This window comes from Cryptotermes secundus, unplaced genomic scaffold, assembly GCF_002891405.2.
Source record: "Cryptotermes secundus unplaced genomic scaffold, Csec_1.0 scaffold708, whole genome shotgun sequence".
In the NCBI taxonomy this organism is placed as follows: domain Eukaryota; kingdom Metazoa; phylum Arthropoda; class Insecta; order Blattodea; family Kalotermitidae; genus Cryptotermes; species Cryptotermes secundus.
The window spans coordinates 1,834,019-1,858,154 of NW_019726238.1; the positions used below are offsets into that span (position 1 = coordinate 1,834,019).

The window sequence follows — 24,136 nt, forward strand, 5'->3', positions numbered from 1 at the left end:
TTGTCAGCCTGAGTTGAAGACATGTTAGTGAATGGAACAGCGCAAATTGAGGAAACGGCAAAGCAACTTGAGGAAAGACTGAGAAACTCAACTTCCAGACAACGGAGCATTCCAGTCTTCCCACAATTGCGTTGCCGCATGTTTTCCTAGTATCAGCTGTTCCGTAACGCGGTTCAGTGATGCATTTGTTTGTTTAAGTGGCACGAAAGATTGACGAAGCTGCAAGTTTTGTTTTTGTGCAGTTAATTGAGCAAGAGCCTGATATATGTGACAAACGCCACCCAGACTGTGCTAGGCGGGACAAAAGAGATTTGGCTTGGGAAAGAATTTCTCATAGAACGAAGGAGTCTGGATCCAGGTTAAGTTCTTGCGAAACAATATAAGCGCCTCAGTTTAAATTGTCACAGAAGAACGGATGTACCCAATGTTGTATTTAAGCAGCCTGTTGCGTTAATATATCATTTATTTCACATATATTTCCCTCTCAAATACACCTTATTACATAGTCACCCTTTTTCCACATTACATGGTTCTGCTATATACGGCCGTCATCAGGTGTCTTTTATCTTGCTAAAATTTTTGCACTGTATGTCAGAATTTCCTATCGCGTGTGAACTCATTATTTCCTGATTAAAATAAATTGACAGTAATTAAAACAAATTAACCTCCCAATGTTTCCCTTACCGTCGTCGTCCTCTCTTCTCACGCCGTCTCAACCGGTCTCAACTACCGCCATATTATGACAGGATTAGTAACATTATCTTCCATTGCAGAAGGTGAGTGCAAGAAATTAAAAAATACAATCATACATGACGTCGGTTGAACATACCCACTTAAGATGATGTGAGAAATTAATCAAACATTAAGTTTCCTCAGTGTGCGCCTGATAAGCTGGAAACCAGCTTCCTTGGTGTGCCCTCGGCCTTTGACTCAGTTTTGCATCTTTGCGTTGCCAGCGATCCAAAATACTTGTCTGAAGACAGATCAAAGCTGAGATTGGGCTGTAGCGCCGCCCGAATAGTGTCAGTACATGCGGAGAAAGAAGAATTTGCCTCTTGTGTAGCAGAAGTTACTTCCCGTGGCTGTACTGCCGGGAAGAACAGAGTTATTTCGGTACTGATAGCCAGTCCTGACATGCAACTGAAGCCATGGGAGTATTGCGTAATATCCCGTTCTTTCAGAGAAATGCTCCACGTCACTTACTGCTTTTCTGAAGGTTATGCCAGTGGCGGATGTAAGAGAGACGATGGTGCTGGTTTGGACAGTATCACCAGGCCTCATGTTGTTGCATATTCGTTCCTTTAAAGTCTTTGGATCGGATCCAGGTGTTTGTCCTCTTAACATATTTCTGTTTATGCAGAAGCTGACGCTGTGCTAGTCTTTAAAACTATAATAGAGCCCATTGCTCTTTGGCCTCATCCGACCTCTGATTAATACATTACTGCCGTAAGGCTGAGAGAAGTCGACCGGGAGCAGACATCAGTGTGAAATAATTTTCGATTAAAATATATAATCGTAATTTAAATCGCAGAGTCCTATACGGTAGACCGCCTCTGTGGTCTAGTGGTCAGAGTTCCTGGCCACAGATCCAGAAGGAGCCTGGTTCGATTCCCGGCGATATAATATTTTCTGAGAAGTAGTGGGTCTGGAATGGGGTCCACTCAGCCTCGTCAGGATAAGGCGGCCCATACACACGATTAATTTCACCACACACGTATGAGCGTGGTGGTGACCCACACACGGACGAGTTCGGGTCATTGGAACTCGAGCCGAGTCGGACTCGCGAGCCAGACTCGTACGTGTAGGGGTCCCCTAACTGAGTAGCTATTTCAAGGAAATAGAGGCTCCGGTCTAGAAAACCGAAATTAACGGCCGTGGGGATTCTTTGCGCTGACCACGTGACACCCTCTATCTACTAAAGTTGACACTAACTTCACCGACAAGCGGTGGTCGATCGGTCGGTATAGTTCGCTTGCGGACTGAAGCCATGGAGTGTATCCCACACGGTTTGTTTGTTCCCTGACAGACTTAACGGCGCTGTTTCAGGTCCAGACGAAGTGCGAATGGATAGGGATGAGTAGTTGGACGGCCCGTGGTAGTAAACGGTTGTACTACTCAGTGTTTGTTTGGGGAAACCTGGCCGGTCTTGCAACCGATAGAGACGTCGGCTGAAATTTGGCATTTCGGCGTTTGTGACCGATTCGTTTTTGTCTTCCTTTTGACCAGGTCATTACTGTTATTTCACGGCCGCTATCGATTCGTGGGTAATTATCACTCAAAAAATTTGAAACCTGAAGTACTTCCAAATATTTTTTAAAACAATTCGGTTAGTGAAGAAAGCAGTCTTCTGGGATTTGGCACCGTGTATATGTGGTGTTAACCGACGTTTCGGAGGAACGTATCGCAGACTGCTTTTACCGGTTCTCACGGTCTTCGCTTGCGGATTTCTTATATTTTTCCTTCTACCCTGAAGATGGAGGCGATACGTTCCTCCGAAACGTCGGTTAACGCCACATATACACGGTGCCAAATCCCAGAAGACTGCTTTCTTCATAGTCACCGCCGTGAAAGCCTCAGATCTTACAGTTCGGTTAGTACTTGTTTAGCAGAAAACACACCGCGTCTCAGTTACAAAGACCATTAGGGTAAATTCTATTTAAGGAAATGATCCCTGTTTATTTTGAGAATAATGTTAAACCCATAAATACGGTGTATGGAACACTGTAGCGTTTCATAGTGTTAAGCAGACGGTACATACAGGAACCAGTGTGCTCTGAAGGGCTTATCTGATAATACTTTGTCGTCAGCCTGGTAGAAACAGACCAGTACCACACATTAGTGTAAACAGCTTGGCTACGCCGTAATTTGAAACAGTTTCGCATGGGGATGTTTGTTCGCTGCCTTATATAACGATGCTGTATGTATTTCATTTAGAATGACTGACTGGACAAGTTGTGCGAGTTGCTGCAGTGACATTTTCACGCCCAGTAACCCGCGCCAGCCTTGGGGAGTTACGTTTCGGAAAAGCGAAACCAAGGCCGTGTGGGAAATTGAAAGATAGGACAACCATGGCCGCTGTAAGTTACTCGTCAGAGACCTGAACACACATAAATGCACAAAAAATTAAAGTATGAGCACAGTTTTTTTTGTTTGTTTTTTTTTTAACGAAAACCATCCTGGTAGTAATATGGAAGTTATGAAATCGGTCGAGGAAAAAAATACAGCTCTCCCTCCAGCAAATGCGAATGGCTTTGTGCTGAAGCCACAGATCCTTTTTACCGTGTATATACACCAAAGTGACCATTTTTTCTTGGCACTTTCGGGGACAGACATTCTAAAGGCGGGTATACATTGGGGCAACTTAAAGCAACCTAGTTGCCCTCCTCGGGCGATTATGTTTGCCGTCCAATGTATGAACCAGCATGCGGCCAGGAGCAACCGTTGCCGCATGCGATCCGGAGCGACTGGTTGCTTCAATTTTAACGTCCTCGTCCGTTGAAAATCCAATTTTTGGTGCGTTAAACTCAAGAAAAAACTCAGTAAAGGGAAGTGCACCCACTGATCACATAGAGTGACTGTCGAGGAGGAGTACTCCAGTTTCATATTCGGTAGATCTCGGGTTTAAGTCTAGGCTCAAAGACGAGTATCCTAATTGAGGTCATATATATGGGGCTGAACGTAAAAAAATGGAAGTCCCTCCGCTTAATTAAGCACAGTGCCATGAAGTATGGGGGAATGGAGGTATAGCTCCACCATCCTTGACCTCGGCACTAGATGGAGGACGTCCCGGCCTCTTAACCCTCGGGGAAAGACCCCCAGTACCAGTTCGAAAGGTTGGGGGATCCCGAGAGTCGGTCCGGATGCTGTGGAGTAGAGAAAAATATCTTCCGATTCCGGTAATCGAACCCCGGTCGTCCAGCATGTAGCCTGTCGCTGTACCGATTGAGCTATCCCGGCTCCATTATGTGACTGAACTGCAGATGATTGGAAATATTGTGTACATATTGGCAGTCGTGAAGAACAGCATTGCTTCGTCCTCTTTGGTTACTAAGATAACAGCTGAGCAACTTTCGCAGTGGCCTTAAGAGACATAGATAAACAAGCAGTAAATAAGCACCCGAAAGAGCGGCTTGAAACGTCAGACATGAGCACTGTATGATGTAAGCCAAAGTGTGTAATTGAAGTTCTGTAGTGTGATAAGAATTGAGACTTTATTGGAATTCTGTGTAATCAAATTCTGGTATTAATCACCTTTATCCTAAGCCAGGTCGGAGAAAACTGCATAATGAGGAGCTTCATAACTTGTACTCTTCTCCAAGTGTAATTAGAATGATCAAGTCAAGGAGGATGAGGTGGGCAGGGCATGTAGCGCGAATGGGGGAGAAGAGGAATGCATATAGGATACTGGTGAGAAAGCCGGAAGGAAAGAGACCACTGGGAAGACCAAGGCGTAGGTGGGTGAACAATTAAATTGGATCTTAGAGAGATACGATGGGATGGTATGGATTGGATTGATCTGGCTGAGGATAGGAACCAGTGGATGGTTCGTGTGAACACGGTAATGGACCTTCGGGTTCCATAAAATGCTGGGAAATTCTTGAGTAGCTGCAGATTTGGCTTCTCCTCAAGAAGGGCTCAGCTCCATAAGTAAGCCAAACAAATGTGCCATTTTGAAGCCGGAATTTCCTGTGAATAGTGTTTATATATTCACTTCCTACGTGATAGAGAACGTACTGCGGTTCCATTGGGAAGATAAGTTGACCAGTTCTGTTTAAGGAAGTAATCGCTTGCTATTTTGAGAATCGCATGAAACGCTGTACCTCAAAATGCAGGTGGCATTCATCTGCTCAGAGCGAGCGGGCCCTGTTGCTCTTGCCAAGCCAAACAGGCTGTTTTCGTGGCCATTTGCACAATTGTACCGCAGTGTGTAGAGCTGAAATGAAAATTGAAAGGAAAGAGCACAGTGTCGTGGTGAAGTGTTTGGTAGCAGCGCTCTTTCCTCATGACGCAACAGCAGACGTCATCAAGATATTGTATAATTGGATACACGTTAACCTTCGTCGTATACATAGAAATTCTGACGGAAAATGTGTCTGGCTGGAACATTATTTGTTTACGGGATTACTTATAGTAGTATTGTGCCGTAGTCTGTGTTTATTTGAAATCGTACGTCCGCTACTTAGATTGGTACAGTAGGATGAAATAAATGAATATTTGTTTTCGGCGAATTGGGAATACCTGTTTACAGCGTAGTAACAACTATATATACGTGTATTGTCATGTACAGTAGAACTTGGTTATAACGTCATCAAAGGGACCTAAAAATAGTGTCGTTATAAACGAATGTCGTTGTAACCGAAATGGGCACTTCCACAGTAGCCTTATGTTAGTCACGTAAAAATCTACCAAAAACCGAGTTAAAATGTTGCATTTTTTAGTAAAATACATAGTTAAGTACAGACTAACGTAACATTAACATGGAACTAATATGGATTCTCCATATCGTTTGTACTGTAGAATTCACCAAACCAAATTCGCGGCATACATCAGCTTTTTTCCTTCCATTTTCTATTTCACGAATCACTTTAACTTTCTCTTCAGTGCTTAAAACTTTCCTTTTCATTGCCATGTTTTCTCTACTGCACTTCTCTGGGTTTAGGCAGGAACACTATAGGGTAAGTAGACAATGTGAGGTCCTGTTAGACGAGATTCTAGGAAAGGAATGCAGTTAACAACCTGCCGCGTCCTCTTGCACTNAAGCAAGGTATAAAAACAGTTGCTTTATGACGAATTAGTTCGTGCCATTGAAAATTTGACGCAATAGACAAGGTGTCGCAGAAACCGATGTTGCTGTAACCAAGTTTTACTGTATTTGGGGGTGCGTGACTGTAGACAAGGCACGCGGTAGCGTAGTTGGTTGAGGCACTATGCTACAAGCCGGAAAGTCGCGGGATCGAATCCCAGTGAGATGGATTTTTTTCAATTTATCTAATCCTTCCAGCCGTACTATGGCCCTGGGGGTCGACTGAGTCTCTAACAGAAATGAGTACCAGGAATATTCTTGGGGTTAAAGGGCGGCCGGCGCGTAAGGCTGACAACCTTATCGCCATATATGAGCCGATTGTCTAGAAAATGTGGGAGCCTCAACATCTCACAACCCTATGGCCCTCCACGGTCTGTTACAGGCATAGCTTTACCTTTTACTTGGCTATAGACGGGGTTTGGTTTGGTGAATGAATTTACTGACCGCTTGTTTACACCACTCGGAAATACATTTTACAGATCACTTACACACACAGACTAGTGTCCTCAGTCTGTTACAGTCTCCACTAGGTATTTCCTGGCAACGGCTTCTACCGAGGGAGATTCTTCAGCTTCCCGCACTCAGATCCTGTCACAGTCGACCGTGCATAATTTTTGTCAACTGACAACTCACCTACCTGGGGCCCAGGCTGGCGGCCATTTCACACCAACCTCCTAGTCTTCTCTTCACAGGCTGACTGTCAACTGACAAGTGAACTCTCTCACTCGCCAACCAGCTACTTCACGTCACTTCACTCAACTGACAGCTGCTGGCAACTGTAACCAACAACTAACTCTCTGTCAAAGTCAAATCAAAGTTACGAGGGGCGTTCAAGTTCTAAGGTCTCCGATTTTTTCCTCAGGACTTGGAGCAGATAGACACATGCGGTTTAGTTTAAAATACATGTGCACTCTTTGTGAATGCGTGACAGAGATGGCAGCACTCTACGGCACACAGAACTCTAGTGGTAGCGGCGAGAGTGACGAGTGTTTTTGATACTTAAAATGGCGACGTTTTCGTTACAAGAACAGCGAGTAATCATTCGTTTTCTCCACTTGCGTGGTGCGACACCCATTGAAATTCGTCGCCAGTTGAGTGAGACGTGTGGTGATGGTGTCATGAATGTGAAAAATGTGCGTTTGTGGGTGCGACAGTTCAAAGAAGGCCGAACGTCGTGTGACAACGAACCAAAACAATCTCGGCCTCGCACCAGCCGGTCTGACAACATGGTCGAGCGAGTTGAGGGAGTTGTTTTGGAGGATCGCCGATTGAGTGTGGAAAACATCGCCTCCAAAGTTGGCATTTCCGTGGGATCTGTGCACAAAATCCTGCATGAAGACCTGCGAATGCGGAAAGTGTCCTCCAGGTGGGTGCCACGAATTTTGGAGGATGACCACAAGGCTGCACGCATGGCAGTGATGAAGGCATGAATGGGACTTTATTTTCATCAACTGTGACAATGGATGAGACATGGATGCCGTTTTTCATTCCGCTGTTGCATCAGCAATTTTCCAGTGGTCAAAACAGACTCCTACAGAAGCATTCGCAGCGGCCATGGAATCATGGCGTAGACGTTGTGAAAAATGTGTACGGCTGCAGGGAGATTACGTTGAAAAGTGACAGAAGTTTCAAATTTTGTGTATGATTATTGTGTGAGAAAAAATGGGAGACCTTAGAACTTGAACGCACAACGTACTTTACGACAGGCAGTTTACTGCCAATCAGTTCGCCTTGGCGTCAGCCTCTTGAGGCCCACGACCAGAAATTTTTTTCCAACTGAACTCTTGCGGTAATAGTCCTTATGTAATATCCTCTCTGACGAGAAGATGGGTTTGTCTCTTATGAATACGCTTGACCTTTCGTCAAGTGTACATTTCGCACATATAACATGTTATTGAAAGTTCTTCCTTTTGCACTACACACAATCCTTCTGTCAGTACAGGCTTTACAGAGAAGATCATGCCCAATTTACATATCTTATGCTACAACGGCAGCTTAGTCATTTGAACGGCAAACTAACTCGTTGCTTGAAACTATTCTTATTATATCTCGGCACGGACCACATAGAAAACACCGTTTTCATTATATTAAACAATACCTCGACCGTTGCATAGAAACGGGTGTTTGTTTATCCGCCTATTGCATAGCAGTGGCTGTACTGGTTGTCCTTTTTGAGGTATCTGCCCAGCAACGGGTATTCTACCCACATGATGTGTTTGTGGGCATGTTGTTATTCTCAGAATAAACAACTGTGGCTGGCCGTCTGGGTTTGCGTCAAGCGTGAATACCTGCCATGCTCGAAAGAGAACGTACCAGCCATTTCGCTTAAGATGCCCCTCCCCCCCTCCCAACCTTTACAGTTTTCTTTCAGAAATGGCCGGTCACGGTAGCCGAGCCGTCTGAGGCATGCTCTGTCTTCGCTTGCTTTGGAGCCGGGATTGTGGGTTCGAATCCCACTCAGGGCACGGATGTTTAGTGTTTGTGTATGTTTTTTCTGTGTTTGTATACAGGTAGAGGCCTTGCGACGAGCTGATCACCCGCCCAAGGAGTCCTACCGAATGTCTAATAGATCTAGTAAACCGAAGTGAAACGGAGAGTTTCATGGAGGTAGGCCAAGGCCCAAATTGGGGCTGTAGCGCCGAAGGAAGGATAGACGAAACAGTTATGGGTTGTTTTGAGGCGTTTCTTGAGAGGCGTCAAACTGTTCCGCGAGAAAGTAATTCAGTATGGCCTGCGGCGTTGCTTCCATAGTATTAACAACACGTGCCATCATCATTACTTTCTCAATACAGTACAGGTAATGTATTCTTATCACAAGAAAATGTGTATATTTGCGAAAATGCAAGATTTGTAGCTCTAGTACACGTATTTGCTGATGTAAGTTCCTAATTGTATACGAAGATGGACTGGCGCCTGTTTTAAATTAGGTTTAAGCCTTGATTCTCGAAAGGTTTGGGGCTGTGGTCGATTCGTAATACGAACAATATGTTGGACATATTCCATTGTCTGGGCTATATTTAACTAAGAGAGCCTTTCGGAAATTGAGTACGTTTCCACCACGAGATGTTACGAGGAGAAAGACTTTCTCACGCCCGTCACAAACACCTTGTCTCGACCACTGGAGCACCAATGAATACAATTAAACTATTATTAATGCTATTATTGTGTCTTGTGGGGGCACGCGGTAGCGTAGTTGGTTGAGGTACTATGCTACAAGCCGGAAGGTCGCGGCATCGAATTCTGATGAGGTGGATTTTTTCAATTTACCTAATCCTTGCAGCCGCACTGTGGCCCTGGGGTCGACTCAGCCTCTGACAGGAATGACTATCAGGAATGTTCTTGGGGGTAAAGGGCGGCCGGCGCGTAAGGCTGACAGCCTTGCCGCCATCTATGAGCCGATTGTCTAGAAAATGTGGGAACCTCAAACTCTCACTACCCTATGGGCCTCCACGACCTGTTACAGGGATACCTTTGCTCATTACTTTTATTGTGTCTTGTAAATTGTGGTCTATGATCCTGAATAAGTACTGACTCTTTCTCTACAGACAGCCCCCATAGTCGGTTTGCAGCAACCCCATCTGCCTAGGCCGCGCCATAGTTCAAGCGTTTAGTCGCTGGCTTCCCACCGCGGCGGCCTGGGGTCGATCCCGGGTCTGGTCAATTGGGATTTGTGGTGGACAAAGTGACACTGGGGCATGTTTCCTCCGGGTGCTTCGATTTCCCCTGCCAATCTTCATTCCACCTATTGCTCCACAATCACCCTCACCTATCATCTGGGGCTGGTACAATAGGCCAGAAGTGGCCGCAGTACAAGGGACTTAGTCCCACCCCACTAGCAATAAAAAACCCATCTGCCTTTCTATTAAAATAATAGTAAACTTTTGCCTTATCCCAACGCATTTAAGCACGGAGTGAAGAAACCACGAACACCCTTTGAATACCCCGTGCTCCTGCAGAGGTTATATGTCACTTGCAGGACTTCGATAACTTCTGGTTAGCTCCCCGAGAGCTGTTGTGTCCCTTAGGCCTATATGCTTGCCTGTCACTGAGGGCGATAAATTGTTAGGTATCTGTTATTCCAGATGTCAGCGTCGTGGAAGATTTTTTTTTAGATAAATGAGTGCAGAAGGTTAACCCGTGTCAATGCCATATTGACTTTCATGGCTCAGTGTTTTTTAACAGCACGACGGTGGTCGCGGGTTCTAATTCTCCCCAGGCTCTTTGCGTCATGCTGTCTTTTCTTAAGGGAAGTCTGTATGTCGCCGTCCTCTGTGTTACGCCCTTCTACTTTTGAATTGTCCGATTTTACAGACTGTAGCAGGAATGTTATGCTGTTTGAGACCATCTCAACCTGTATTTTTCCTTTGGCGCTACAGCCCCAGTTTGGGCCTAGGCCTACCTCCACGAAACTCTCCGTTCACTTCGGTTTACTAGATCTTAGACATTCGGTAGGACTCCTTGGGCGGGTGATCAGCTCGTCGCAAGGCCTCTACCTGTACACAAACACAGAAAAACGCACACCCAACATCCATGCCCTGAGTGAGATTCGAACCCACGATCCCGACTTCCGAGCGAGCGAAGACAGTGCATGCCTTAGACCGCTCGGCTACCGTGACCGGCATCACAACCTGTATAATAGTATCTTGCAGTCATTAATAGCGTGGACGCTCGGAATTCGGGCGTGGTTGTGACACTATTGCAGCTCAGTGTAGTGTTTTAAATTAGTGGTATGCTAATTTTTTCCCCCCTTGGCACTACAGCCCCAGTGGGCCTAGGCCTACCTCCATGAACTCCGTTCAGTTCGGTTTTTCTCGATCTTACACATACGGTAGGACTCCTTGGGCGGGTGATCAGCTCGTCGCAAGGCCTCTACCTGTACACATATACAGAAAAACGCACACAAACATCCATGCCCTGAGTGGGATTCGAACCCACGATCCCGGTTTCCAAGCGAGCGAAGACAGTACATGCCTTAGACCGCTCGGCTACCGTGACCGGCAGTGGTATGCTAATATATCTTCCAAAAGCATGCATCTTCCGTGAGCATAATTCCTTTTTTGTAGAGTGTTAAGAACAAGAGGTCTCTCTCCCTGTCATCGTTGCTGACAGACTTTCCCAGATTGAATTTTTACATTAATAAATTCCCACAGCTTTTGGTCTACGCTGATGATGTAAACCTGTTGGTAGATAACGTAAATGCCACCAAGAATCAAGAAGTTATAGGAAATGGCCCCCTTTCCTTTGATACGACATGGAGCTAATAGGAAACGACGCGCACTACAGTTCTTGTTGTATGTTTATTCGTTGCAGCGGTAACGTTTTTACCGAGCCGTTGCCTAGCAGCGTTAGGGGGATACACATACAGACACAGATTGATGGGAGGGATCATAAAGTTTGGTGTAGGCATTCAAAAGTTGATAGAGGTGAGTCACAGACAGCATGGTGATCAAATGATCCTACTTTTTTTCTCAGAATAAGGAAAGTAAGCTAGAAACGCTGTAACACGCCAGTAAGGAGGTCGGCCTAGAAGCAAACATAGAGAAAACTAAGTGTATGTTGATAACTTGTCACCAGAATGCGGGGGAAGCCATAACATAAAGATAAGAAAGAGGTCCTTTGAAAATTGTATTTTTTATATCGTGCAGATAAGAATCTTTTGTCTTCTGGTCTGCTGTCTAAACGCGTAGAGATTAATATATAGAAAACCGCATTTTTGGCTGTACATGAGCATGAAACGTTGTCACGAAGGGAAGTACATAGACAGAGGGTGTTTGAGAACAGGATGCTGAGGAGAATATTTGGACCGAAGAGGGGTGAAATATTTCAAGGAAATAGCGGCTTCGGTCTAGAAAAACTAGATTAACGACCGTGGGGATTCGTTGCGCTGACCACGCGAACCCTCTGTCCGCTAAAGTTGGCACTAACTTCGCCGACAAGCGGCGGTCACTCTGTCGGTATAGTTCTCTTACGGACTTAGACCACGGAGTCTGTTTTGTTTTTGTTTGTTTATACAATTACAAATACAAATACGTGTCTTGAACAACAGGGCACGTGTTTAAAAGCCTAGACGTGTTTCGTTGTACTCGTACTAACGCTGATACTTGTTGCAGAGTAGAAAGATGTGCGCGTAATTTTTAATACCCTGCTGAGGTTTCAACAAGTCAGCCATATGGATATATGGAATTCAGCTGTGGGGGACAGCCTCCAAGTCCAACATCGAAATCTTCCAGCGCTTTCAATCCAAAACTCTCCGATCCATTCTGAACGCACCTTGGCACATAACAACCACAGGATCCATGAAGATCTACAAATGAACGCAGTGCTCAGTGAAGTAACAAATACTTAACAAAATTAGAAAACCACACCAATGCACTAGCAGTGAACCTACTAAACAATAGCGAAACTACACAAAGACTGAAAAGATAACACCGTTATAACTCTACCAGACAGACCTGAGTAAAACCTCAATACAAGAATTAAAATGATACCTAACTGAACAAAAAACGAGTATATAGTTACTCCATTGGGCATAGCCCATTCACGTGCCAGTACTTATTGAACATACACATTTATTGCAGATTATAAGTATTATAGGGAAAAATTATATTTCAACTTCACGCTTCCATCCATACCATGGTTTTGTGACATATCCACTTCTTCCTACTTATTTTTGTGGCAGTTGGTGTCTCCAGCATCCAGCACGCTGTTGTATTAATTTGAACGCATGGAGATCATTGAAGTAAGAACGGGGAATCCTGGAACGTGTTTTTTCCTGCTTGGAGGTCATGTTCCTCTACTCTTATCTGTGTGATACTGCCTTCCTGTGACATTTAGAATAGCGCTCTTCATTGTAGACTTACTGCGTTTAAAGAAATGATATTCAGTAAATATACCTTTTTGTTATTTTCTTAGAGATAAGTTCCGTGCAGTGTCTTGTGTATAGTGTTTGCTACAATGTTTCTAGCACAGATGTTGGGCGTTGAGTGTTAGATGACGAGAAGGAAGGGTGAATGTGAATGATAACTTATTGTACTTCGAATTGAGATGGGACTCTTAACTAACCAACCGACCGATCTTGTAACAAAAACACTAACTAAATAACGATGGAACCAAGTGACTATTATGACGCTCCCATAACTAGTGTCCTACACTTCATCCGAAGTGTAGGATTAATAAAGGGTTAATTACAGAGGAGCCGGTCACAGTAGCCGAGCGGTCTAAGGCATGCACTGTCTTCGCTCGCTTGGAGACCGGGATCGTGGGTTCGGATCTGTTTCCTGTGAGGTACGAACTGAATTCTTATATATTATTCTTATACACTGCCGGTCACAGTAGCCGAGCGGTCTAAGGCATGTACTGTCTTCGCTCGCTTGGAAACCGGGATCGTGGGTTCGAATCCCACTCAGGGCATGGATGTTTAGTTTGTGTGTGTGCGTTTTTCAGTGTTTGTGTACAGGTAGAGGCCTTGCGACGAGCTGATCACCCGCCCAAGGAGTCCTACCGAATGTGTAAGATCTAGAAAAACCGAAGTGAACGGAGAAGTTCATGGAGGTAGGCCTAGGCCCACTGGGGCTGTAGTGCCAAGAAAAAAAAATACAGGGGAAACACAATAGATCGGTGATGGTCGCGGTTCAAGGGCAACATTTCTGTGGCCCACCCTTACACACACACACACACACACACACACACACAAAACTAAATAACGAATTCGATGAAGAAAAGTCTTTCTTCAGAAGCTAACAAGGCCCAGATAGTCAAGAAATTATGCCAGTTTTGAGGAAACCAGAAGTAACATTACTCTATTAAGATACTGTATGAGCTTTTCACGGCGGTGACTGTGAAGAATGCCATCTTCTGGGATGTGGCGCCGTACTGTAAATTGTGTAAATCAGAGATAGCTATATTGAGTATGATGAAGAGAACTTGCAGACGAAATGCTGATAAGTCCAATCATCCGAACTAGAGCCCGTCAGTTTCATCACGCGTACCATCATACACGTGACAGTATGTTCGTTATTACATAGGCCTATATGAAGGCATTAGTGTAACGTCATTGCTGTTATTTTCCGTTAAATGTGTTACCACAGCGCCGTTAAATAAACCATAAGCGAAACAAGTATGATTTGTTTGCAGTTTATTTAATGACCGAGTCTGTGGCCTAGTGGTCAGAGTTCCTGGCTACAGATCCAGAGGTCCTGGGTTCGATTCCTGGCGCTGAGAAGTAGCGGATTTGGAACGGGGTCCACTCAGCCTCGTGAGGATAATTAAGGAGATATTTCAAGTAAATAGTGGCTTCGGTTTAGAAAACCGAAATTAACTGCCGTTGGGATCCGTTGCGCTGACCACGTCGGTATAGTTACCTTGCGGACTACAGGCCACGGGGTTTATATAGTTGCATAGCTCAGTTGGTCCAGCTGGTCGGCCGGTGTTCGATTCCCTGCAGGGCAAGTATTTTCTCTTATTAACCTATTCCAGATCGGCTGTATGGTGCGCCCAGCCTCCTATACGGTGGGTACCCGGGGTTAATCGGTCGTGGCATGAAACTTACCACTCACCTCCATCGAGAGCCGTGGTCAGATGATGGCGCTGTACCTCCACTCCCCCGTACGTTTTCATGGCGTAGTGTATAATTACTCAGTTAATTAAGCACAGAGATATATTTACATTTCTATGTAGGTGCCTGCAGACTATTTGAGTAGATACTTTGTAAGAACCATTGCTATGGACATAAAATTAGTAGAGTTGATTTAGCGTACACACAATTTAATTTATATTATATATATATTATAATTACAGAGGAGTGATTTACAAATCGTTAGTGAACTTGGAAGTCTTTGGGCTGAATTGTCAAAGTCATTAGAAACTGCTGTGATTTCTCCATTAACAGGTGGCATTTCATAAAGGCGGTTGTTGGCAAAAGTGAAATTCTATACCCCGTTCTTTTTTTGCCCGGAAAATCGTAGCTTTGGGGCACACGTTTCGTCCAGAACTGGAGAGTGCCTGCTCCGGGATTGTACGTGTAAAAGTATACAGTCATCTCCCGGGAGGTATCGCTCCAGTGCATCACGGTTCGCCAGGCTGCCTGAAAATATCTTTGCTCTCACGTAACCTTCGTGGAAGCTACTGGTTTTAATATTGCTAAAAATATAAACATAACCTTGAAATTACGTCATTACATTGTTCATGAATTTGACATGCTTAAAAAGTTAAATTGTAAATGTTAAACAACTGCAGTAACTTTCCTCAGTTTTACAGATGTAACGAAAATATGTGGGGTGCCCGAGGAGAGCTGAACATCTTACGTTTTCTGTTTATTTGTAGTTTACTTAATCAGTGATACTGAAGGAGCGCGGATAGCGCAGTCGGTATAGCGACTGGCCACAGGCCGGACCAACGAGCAGGTCGCATTTCGAGTCCCGGTTAGGTCAAGAATTTTCTCTTCACCACGTCATCCGTACCTGCCCTGGGGTTCACCCAATCTATACTATGGGTACAGGGGGATTTTTCCCCAGGGGTAAAGCGACCGGGGCTTGAAGCTGACCATTCCAGCTAGTGCCGAGGTCAAGAAAATTTGGATCTGTACATCCACTCCCCCATACGCCTTCATTAATTAGTTAAGCACAGATACAACGTTGCCTTTATCAGTCATGCTATTATTATTATTATTATTATTATTATTATTGGAGGGGGTGGGCTACCCTATGCACCGCGACTAATAGTCTATTGTCCGCCCCCCTTTGATATTCTACCAGTCGCCATACCCTACTGGTACTGGTGCGTACTGTCAGCCCCGTTCAGCCAACGAGGTCGGCCCTCTGTACCTCGATACTTCCCCCATCTACCAGAGGCATTGGAAACTAGCCTAATTTTGCTCAGAGGTCTTCTAGAGACATGAGGAACTTTTATGTGCCGTAAATCTACGNTGGCTTCGGTTTAGAAAACCGAAATTAACTGCCGTTGGGATCCGTTGCGCTGACCACGTCGGTATAGTTACCTTGCGGACTACAGGCCACGGGGTTTATATAGTTGCATAGCTCAGTTGGTCCAGCTGGTCGGCCGGTGTTCGATTCCCTGCAGGGCAAGTATTTTCTCTTATTAACCTATTCCAGATCGGCTGTATGGTGCGCCCAGCCTCCTATACGGTGGGTACCCGGGGTTAATCGGTCGTGGCATGAAACTTACCACTCACCTCCATCGAGAGCCGTGGTCAGATGATGGCGCTGTACCTCCACTCCCCCGTACGTTTTCATGGCGTAGTGTATAATTACTCAGTTAATTAAGCACAGAGATATATTTACATTTCTATGTAGGTGCCTGCAGACTATTTGAGTAGATACTTTGTAAGAACCATTGCTATGGACATAAAATTAGTAGAGTTGATTTAGCGTACACACAATTTAATTTATATTATATATATATTATAATTACAGAGGAGTGATTTACAAATCGTTAGTGAACTTGGAAGTCTTTGGGCTGAATTGTCAAAGTCATTAGAAACTGCTGTGATTTCTCCATTAACAGGTGGCATTTCATAAAGGCGGTTGTTGGCAAAAGTGAAATTCTATACCCCGTTCTTTTTTTGCCCGGAAAATCGTAGCTTTGGGGCACACGTTTCGTCCAGAACTGGAGAGTGCCTGCTCCGGGATTGTACGTGTAAAAGTATACAGTCATCTCCCGGGAGGTATCGCTCCAGTGCATCACGGTTCGCCAGGCTGCCTGAAAATATCTTTGCTCTCACGTAACCTTCGTGGAAGCTACTGGTTTTAATATTGCTAAAAATATAAACATAACCTTGAAATTACGTCATTACATTGTTCATGAATTTGACATGCTTAAAAAGTTAAATTGTAAATGTTAAACAACTGCAGTAACTTTCCTCAGTTTTACAGATGTAACGAAAATATGTGGGGTGCCCGAGGAGAGCTGAACATCTTACGTTTTCTGTTTATTTGTAGTTTACTTAATCAGTGATACTGAAGGAGCGCGGATAGCGCAGTCGGTATAGCGACTGGCCACAGGCCGGACCAACGAGCAGGTCGCATTTCGAGTCCCGGTTAGGTCAAGAATTTTCTCTTCACCACGTCATCCGTACCTGCCCTGGGGTTCACCCAATCTATACTATGGGTACTGGGGGATTTTTCCCCAGGGGTAAAGCGACCGGGGCTTGAAGCTGACCATTCCAGCTAGTGCCGAGGTCAAGAAAATTTGGATCTGTACATCCACTCCCCCATACGCCTTCATTAATTAGTTAAGCACAGATACAACGTTGCCTTTATCAGTCATGCTATTATTATTATTATTATTATTATTATTATTGGAGGGGGTGGGCTACCCTATGCACCGCGACTAATAGTCTATTGTCCGCCCCCCTTTGATATTCTACCAGTCGCCATACCCTACTGGTACTGGTGCGTACTGTCAGCCCCGTTCAGCCAACGAGGTCGGCCCTCTGTACCTCGATACTTCCCCCATCTACCAGAGGCATTGGAAACTAGCCTAATTTTGCTCAGAGGTCTTCTAGAGACATGAGGAACTTTTATGTGCCGTAAATCTACGACAAGGGACCCACGGCTTAAAGTCCCTCTCGGAGGACTTGTTCCCTGAATTTTTCCGCCCTTAAAAATTCCACGACCTCCGCCGGGTTTGAACCCGCGTACCTTGAGTCATGAGGTGGGAACTTTACCCCTAGACTACGGAGGCCGCTAACAGTCATACTATACTGCATGACGTCGAATGAATTGGAAAGGATGAGGAAGGAAGCGGTCGTGGCCTAATGGAGTGCATTGTCCCGGCATTGTCTGTAGGCAGTATAATTGATGTATGCGCAGATTCCAACCGAGCACCTTTCGAATACAAGTCAGAAGAAGCCTTACCGCTTGAGCCGCAGTGCCCAGTCCCGTTCTAGCAAATATAAGCAGCATATGCAGGATTGACGGTTCTCACAGACCCCTCATAAGCAACGCACCTCTCTCGAATTATAAGCAGCCCAATTTTGCCACGTGTCCTCCTGAGTAATGAGTAAAGCATTCATTTCGGGACGTCACGCTTGGCCGGATAGCATTTGTGACAGATCGTCTGACTGAAGTTCGTTGTAGCAGATTATGCCTCAGTTTAAGCCCCGGTAGCGCCCTGCCTCATTGTTTCCAGTTCGTTCACTAATTATCCTACAGTTCGACGCTATGAGGTTCATGATATTGCTAGCGTCGTTGTTTGAACCACGAAGAAATAAACCGTTCTTATTAGGTCCGAAGTCCTGTTTACCTTGAAGTAATGTGTAATCGCTTCATGAGATTAGGCATAGATATACCGTCCGGTTTCGTCTGTGGATACAGATTGGTTCTTCTTAGTACATTGGCTGCTGCCGAAATAATTATATAATTGTTTTCTTGTTCTCAAAGACGCCAAATTTCCGTTTATTAATTTTAAACGAAATGTCTTAAGCGTTAGACCGCCTCTGTGTTCTAGTAGTCAGAGTTCCAGAAGTCCGGGTTCGATTCCCGGAGCTACCAAATTTTCTTAGAAATAGTGAGTCTGGAACGGGGTCCACTCAGCCTCGTGAGGATAATTGAGAAGCGGCTCCGGTCTAGAAAACCGAAATTAACTGCCGTGAGGATCCGTTGCGCTGACCACGCGACACCTTCTATCCGCTAAAGTTGGCACTATCCTCGCCGGCAAGCGGAGGTCTCTCGGTCGATATAGTTCGCTTGCCGACAAAAACCACGGAGTTTGTTTTGTTTTTGTTTAATAATAATAATTTTCGACACTTCGCCACTTGAGATAACAGTGCACACTCAGTATGAACTATGCTAAGATATGTTTCACGACAGTTATGGTCTTCTGAGTTATGACGCGGTGAAGTCTTTGCAAGGTGAGTTTTGGCTATTAGCCACATTGCGACAGCATTCGTCACTTCCAGTCGTCGTTTCAACTTCTTATTTCCGGCTTGGATGTCGGTATTGCCAATATTGTCAGTTCTCAAGCGATCTTGAGTAGTGACTCATTGATCAGAACATGTTTACCTACTTAAGAGGCTGGCGTATTGTTCGACGTTGTACGAACGCGCTTTTCGAGGAATTACACGGTTCATTGTTTCACGGTCATCACGGAGAGGTCTTCAGTCACCAGAATTGAATTCAGGATCCGTGTCTCTTGTAAGAATACACACATCAAGGGGCACTGCTAATGCGTAATACTTACCTAAGCATGGGATTGACACAGAATCATGTGTGGGGTAACGTGGTTATATTATAATTTTGTTGTGAATTATCCCACATTATTATTATTATTATACCCGTGCTAACTTTATAATTGGCTACTGTGCTGTTAAGTTTGCACGTAAGTAAACACGAATTGAATTGAATCGAATTATTATTATTATCTGGCTCTGCAGCCCTTGGTTGTAATATAATTGTAGACACGAGGTCTAATACGTAGCATAAAGTGTTTCTTCTGATAGTGTTCCAAGTTACGAATGAGGGAAATGTCAGGACAGCACAGCGGTGTAAATCTCACTTTGGAAGTTGTGTTTGCGAGCATGTGGTTTATCTATTATCTCATGACAGGGATTATTGTCTAATCAAAGAAGAAAGAAACTCCGTGGTTTTAGTCCGCAAGCGAACTATACCGATCGAGCGACCGCCGCTTGTTGGCGAAGCTAGTGCCAACTTTAGTGGATAGAGGGTGTCGCGTGGTCAGCGCAATGAAACCCCCACGGCCGTTAATTTCGGTTTTCTAGACCGGAGCCGCTATTTCCTTCAAATAGCTCCTCAATTATCCTCACGAGGCTGAGTGGACCCCGTTCCAGATCAACTACTTCTCAGAAAATCTGGTAGTGCCGGGAATGGAACCTGGACCTCAGAATCTATAGCCAGGAACTTTGACCACAAGAACACAGAGGTGGTCAATTATAATAATAATAATAATAATACTGAAAAATTCTGAATCTGTTTAGTTGCTGCCAAAAAAACAGGTTCTAGTGTTTGGCAAATAGTAGGCTAAACAACAAAGGTGCAGAAACTGTTATATCTATACTCGTGTCAGTGAGAGAATGAACACAAATTTCCCCTACCCATCTGCCTAGCAGCTACCTCCCCATGTGTGCCTTTCCTTACTGCCTGCATTTGTTAACTTGTATTCTGTCTTTGGTTCCGTTCACCGGCTCTCTCCCATCTCTCTCTCTCTCTCTCTCTTCATGATTGGTTTGCTGTTGGTGTGATAAGAGGGGAGGTGCGCAATGTAGATAGAGTGGGGCAGCAGGCGACAAACGTTAACTCCCACCAACCTTGTTCATTCTTTCCCTGACCCGAGTTGTACTGTTGGCTCTCAATTCACGCACAGAACTATAAGTGTACATAAGCATGACCTTTGTACCTGTAAACCCGTATCTGCAGTTGCAGACTGGTTTCAGGTAGTGTAATGACTCGAATTTGTGTCTTATACATGCAGACATCCCCAATGAAAGAACATGACTACAACAGCTTTATTTTCGTTTCTGAACAGTCCACCAACATTCAAAACGGCCACTCCGACGTCTCGCACTCAACTGAAGCTACAGTTGATGAGAGAACAGCTACAGCAGCAAGAACGTCGGGAGGCAGAACTGAAGCAGCAGCAACTGGAGCGTCGAGCTCCGTCGCTTACTCCAGCCCTGAAGGTGCCTGTCAGTATTCAGAGCGTCGATGTACCTCCACAAGTTTTGCAAGTAAGTACCTGCTTAACCCGAAGGTTTCTGGCGATGATGTATGGAACAACTTTCTGACTGTTGCTGTACACGTTAGCCATCCGTCACGTTTCTTCCACCGTGTCAGAAGCTGCTTTTTTTTTTTTTTTTTTTTTTTTTTTNAGAGATGAAAGTAAAATTTCCTCTTGTGGGCGCCTTGACAGAGATTCTGTTAATGCACGGAGTCCACGGTTTCAGACTGGCTTTACCGGGCTCTGTTAGGTAGTCTTCGCGCCTGGTTTCGAGGTTTTCAGACTAGCTCTGCGAAGCTTTTAGGTACTCTGTAGGCCTTGTTTCAAGGGTTTCAGACTGGCTTTGCCGGGCTCTGTTAGGTAGTCTCCCCGCTCGGTTTCGAGGTTTTCAGACTAGCTCTGCGAAGCTGTGTTGGGTTGTCTCCAGGCCTTGTTTCAATGGTTTCAGACTGGCTTTACCGGGCTCTGTTAGGTAGTCTCCACGCCCGCTTTTGAGGTTTTCAGACTAGCTCTGCGAAGCTGTGTTAGGTTGTCTCCAGGCCTTGTTTCAAGGGTTTCAGACTGGCTTTGCCGGGCTCTGTTAGGTAGTCTCCGCGCCTGGTTTCGAGGTTTTCAGACTAGCTCTGCGAAGCTGTGTTGGGTTGTCTCCAGGCCTTGTTTCAATGGTTTCAGACTGGCTTTACCGGGCTCTGTTAGGTAGTCTCCACGCCCGCTTTTGAGGTTTTCAGACTAGCTCTGCGAAGCTGTGTTAGGTTGTCTCCAGGCCTTGTTTCAAGGGTTTCAGACTGGCTTTGCCGGGCTCTGTTAGGTAGTCTCCGCGCCTGGTTTCGAGGTTTTCAGACTAGCTCTGCGGAGCTTTTAGGTAGTCTGTAGGCCTTGTTTCAAGGGTTTCAGACTGGCTTTGCCGGGCTCTGTTAGGTAGTCTCCCCGCCCGGTTTCGAGGTTTTCAGACTAGCTCTGCGGAGCTTTTAGGTAGTCTGTAGGCCTTGTTTCAAGGGTTTCAGACTGGCTTTGCCGGGCTCTGTTAGGTAGTCTCCCCGCCCGGTTTCGAGGTTTTCAGACTAGCTCTGCGGAGCTTTTAGGTAGTCTGTAGGCCTTGTTTCAAGGGTTTCAGACTGGCTTTGCCGGGCTCTGTTAGGTAGTCTCCCCGCCCGGTTTCGAGGTTTTCAGACTAGCTCTGCGGAGCTTTTAGGTAGTCTGTAGGCCTTGTTTCAAGGGTTTCAGACTGGCTTTGCCGGGCTCTGTTAGGTAGTCTCCCCGCCCGGTTTCGAGGTTTTCAGACTAGCTCTGCGGAGCTTTTAGGTAGTCTGTAGGCCTTGTTTCAAGGGTTTCAGACTGGCTTTGCCGGGCTCTGTTAGGTAGTCTCCGCGCCTGGTTTCGAGGTTTTCAGACTAGCTCTGCGGAGCTTTTAGGTAGTCTGTAGGCCTTGTTTCAAGGGTTTCAGACTGGCTTTGCCGGGCTCTGTTAGGTAGTCTCCGCGCCTGGTTTCGAGGTTTTCAGACTAGCTCTGCGGAGCTTTTAGGTAGTCTGTAGGCCTTGTTTCAAGGGTTTCAGACTGGCTTTGCCGGGCTCTGTTAGGTAGTCTCCAGGCCTGGTTTCCAGGGTTCCAGTCTAGCTCTGCGAAGCTGTGTTAGGTAGTCACTTGACGGAAAGAGCCGATTTACGAAACGTTGTGGTGTGAAAAACGTGGGAGATTGCACATGGTCCAAAATATCAATAGAATACCTGCATGCTCCCCCAATGGCGCAGTTCTTCAGAACTGTAGTTGGTATTTTAAGAGGCATGCAATGGGAACTGTGTAATGAGATTTGATTTTTACATTCTTGATCAAGAGATTGTTAGGGCCTTGCCAAGTTTGCAGTATTATACCAGACCGATTTGTGTACGACAGAAGAGAACGAAGTCTGCCATCTTACATAAACTGTTTTTGTTACTGGTACTTTGAAAGAGCTGCTCTGTTTTCATATATAAGCATGGATTGATTTGATTCCAGATGCAATATCTTATGTAACATTGTGAAAATATATATGTATTGTGACGTATTTCTAAGTAGCGGTAAGCTAAACACGTTCCCGAGTGTTACGCTGCCAACAAGAATAGGCGTCCGTTGCTGGGTAACACGTACAACAATGTGCGCCGAGACTGGTTGCTAGGCAGTTGCGTGGTGACACGTCTCTACAAGCCTGTAGAAGAGGGTTTCTATGTGGTCGTGCTGCCGCTATGTAAGGAGAGCTGTCCAGTCGTTAATCAGAAGTCAGTCAGCTTCCATATTGAGGCGGGGTCTAATACCTCCACCGTAGCCCTGCGAGTCGTAGGAAGTGACGAAAGGGGAAGTCTCAAATTTGAGACAGTAAAATATGGTCGTTAGTACCAAGGGACTCGGACCCGAGAATGACTGCGCTGGCGAGAGCTAGCAGCAGTTGTAAACGACAGACCTATCCTCTTGTCAGAGAGAACGCCTCACATCAACAAACACGCAACTGACAGTAATAAAAATCTGGTTGTAAGCCCCAGACGGGTGCTTTATTCCAAGACAGACTAGCCGACTCAGTAGGATTAGAGAATTTGAACTGGGAGCCATGAGCTCCAAGAGCATTGCTGAAGAAAAATTAGAAGCCTTTACGTCTGATTTGAAGACTTTATTTTATGTTATAATGACAGTAATCTTTGGGGTTTTATAAATACTTGTATTTACGACTTGTGTGTACCCAATAAACCTGTTCACCAATCCATACCCCGTCTACAGGTCACTAATACACGTGACAGTATATTGTCATGTGATGGAGTGACTATAGACGTGATTTCGATTGGTAATTTGATTTATTAAACTCTTAAACACAACTCGTGACCACACTTTACAGTTCACAGTCACACAGACTAGTGTCCTCGGTCACGGTCTTCAGTGCTCTGCTTGGTAGCGGCTCCCAACTCTGTAGCGTCCTCGGCCTCCGTGTCCAACTGGCGAACTAGCTCAGAAAGTCAGGGTCACAGTCATATTACGACCGCCGGTCAGTCGACCAGTCTGTCTTGGTGTCAAGCTGCATCTGGGGCCCAAGACTAGATTTCTGTTACTGTCAGACTTGCGGGTTTGTTGATGTGTGACGCCCAAACGCACAACCGACTCCTTATGTAACCTCGGCACGAACCGCATAGAAAACACCAAACAGTTCGTCTGTTGTTGCATCACGTAGCTATCGGCCCGAACCGCGTAGAGAATACCGCTTTCCAGTTACTCGAATGTTGCGTGTTACGAAGTTGTTGCCTAGCAACTGGCGTGTTTTCAGAGCCGTTCCTGGTAACGGCTGTTTGTGCTGGCTTCACAGTTCTTGCCTTGAGTAAATATGTCACAATATGTAGGAGTAGAGTGTGTGTGTGTCGTGTTGTGTGTCTTTCTCGCGTAATAGTTTTCACGCAGTAACACGGGTCGCAGCTGTGTGTTCAAAACTGTGTCACCTGAATGGTGAAATGTTACTTAATAAACTATTTTAATGGAGAGAGGGAGAGAACAAGATGAAGAATGAAAGTGATAAATTAATAGAATGAAGGGAGTGAAGGATGAAGTTGTGAAAGAGAGGCTTGTTCGTTGAATCTGAACTCGATTTCCCACTTGTAGGCTAATATACGTACAATACTGAATACTGT

General features: G+C 45.2%; 1 protein-coding gene across 1 annotated transcript in view; it reads left to right on the forward strand.

Annotated features, from left to right (window-relative positions):
* Nucleotides 1-24,136, forward strand: part of LOC111864099 (microphthalmia-associated transcription factor) — a 159,650-nt gene that overhangs the window by 4,806 nt on the left and 130,708 nt on the right. The window contains exon 2 of the mRNA XM_023851122.2: nt 20,303-20,504. Coding sequence (XP_023706890.1) covers nt 20,303-20,504 — 202 coding nt within the window. The remainder of the gene's footprint in view (nt 1-20,302; nt 20,505-24,136) is intronic.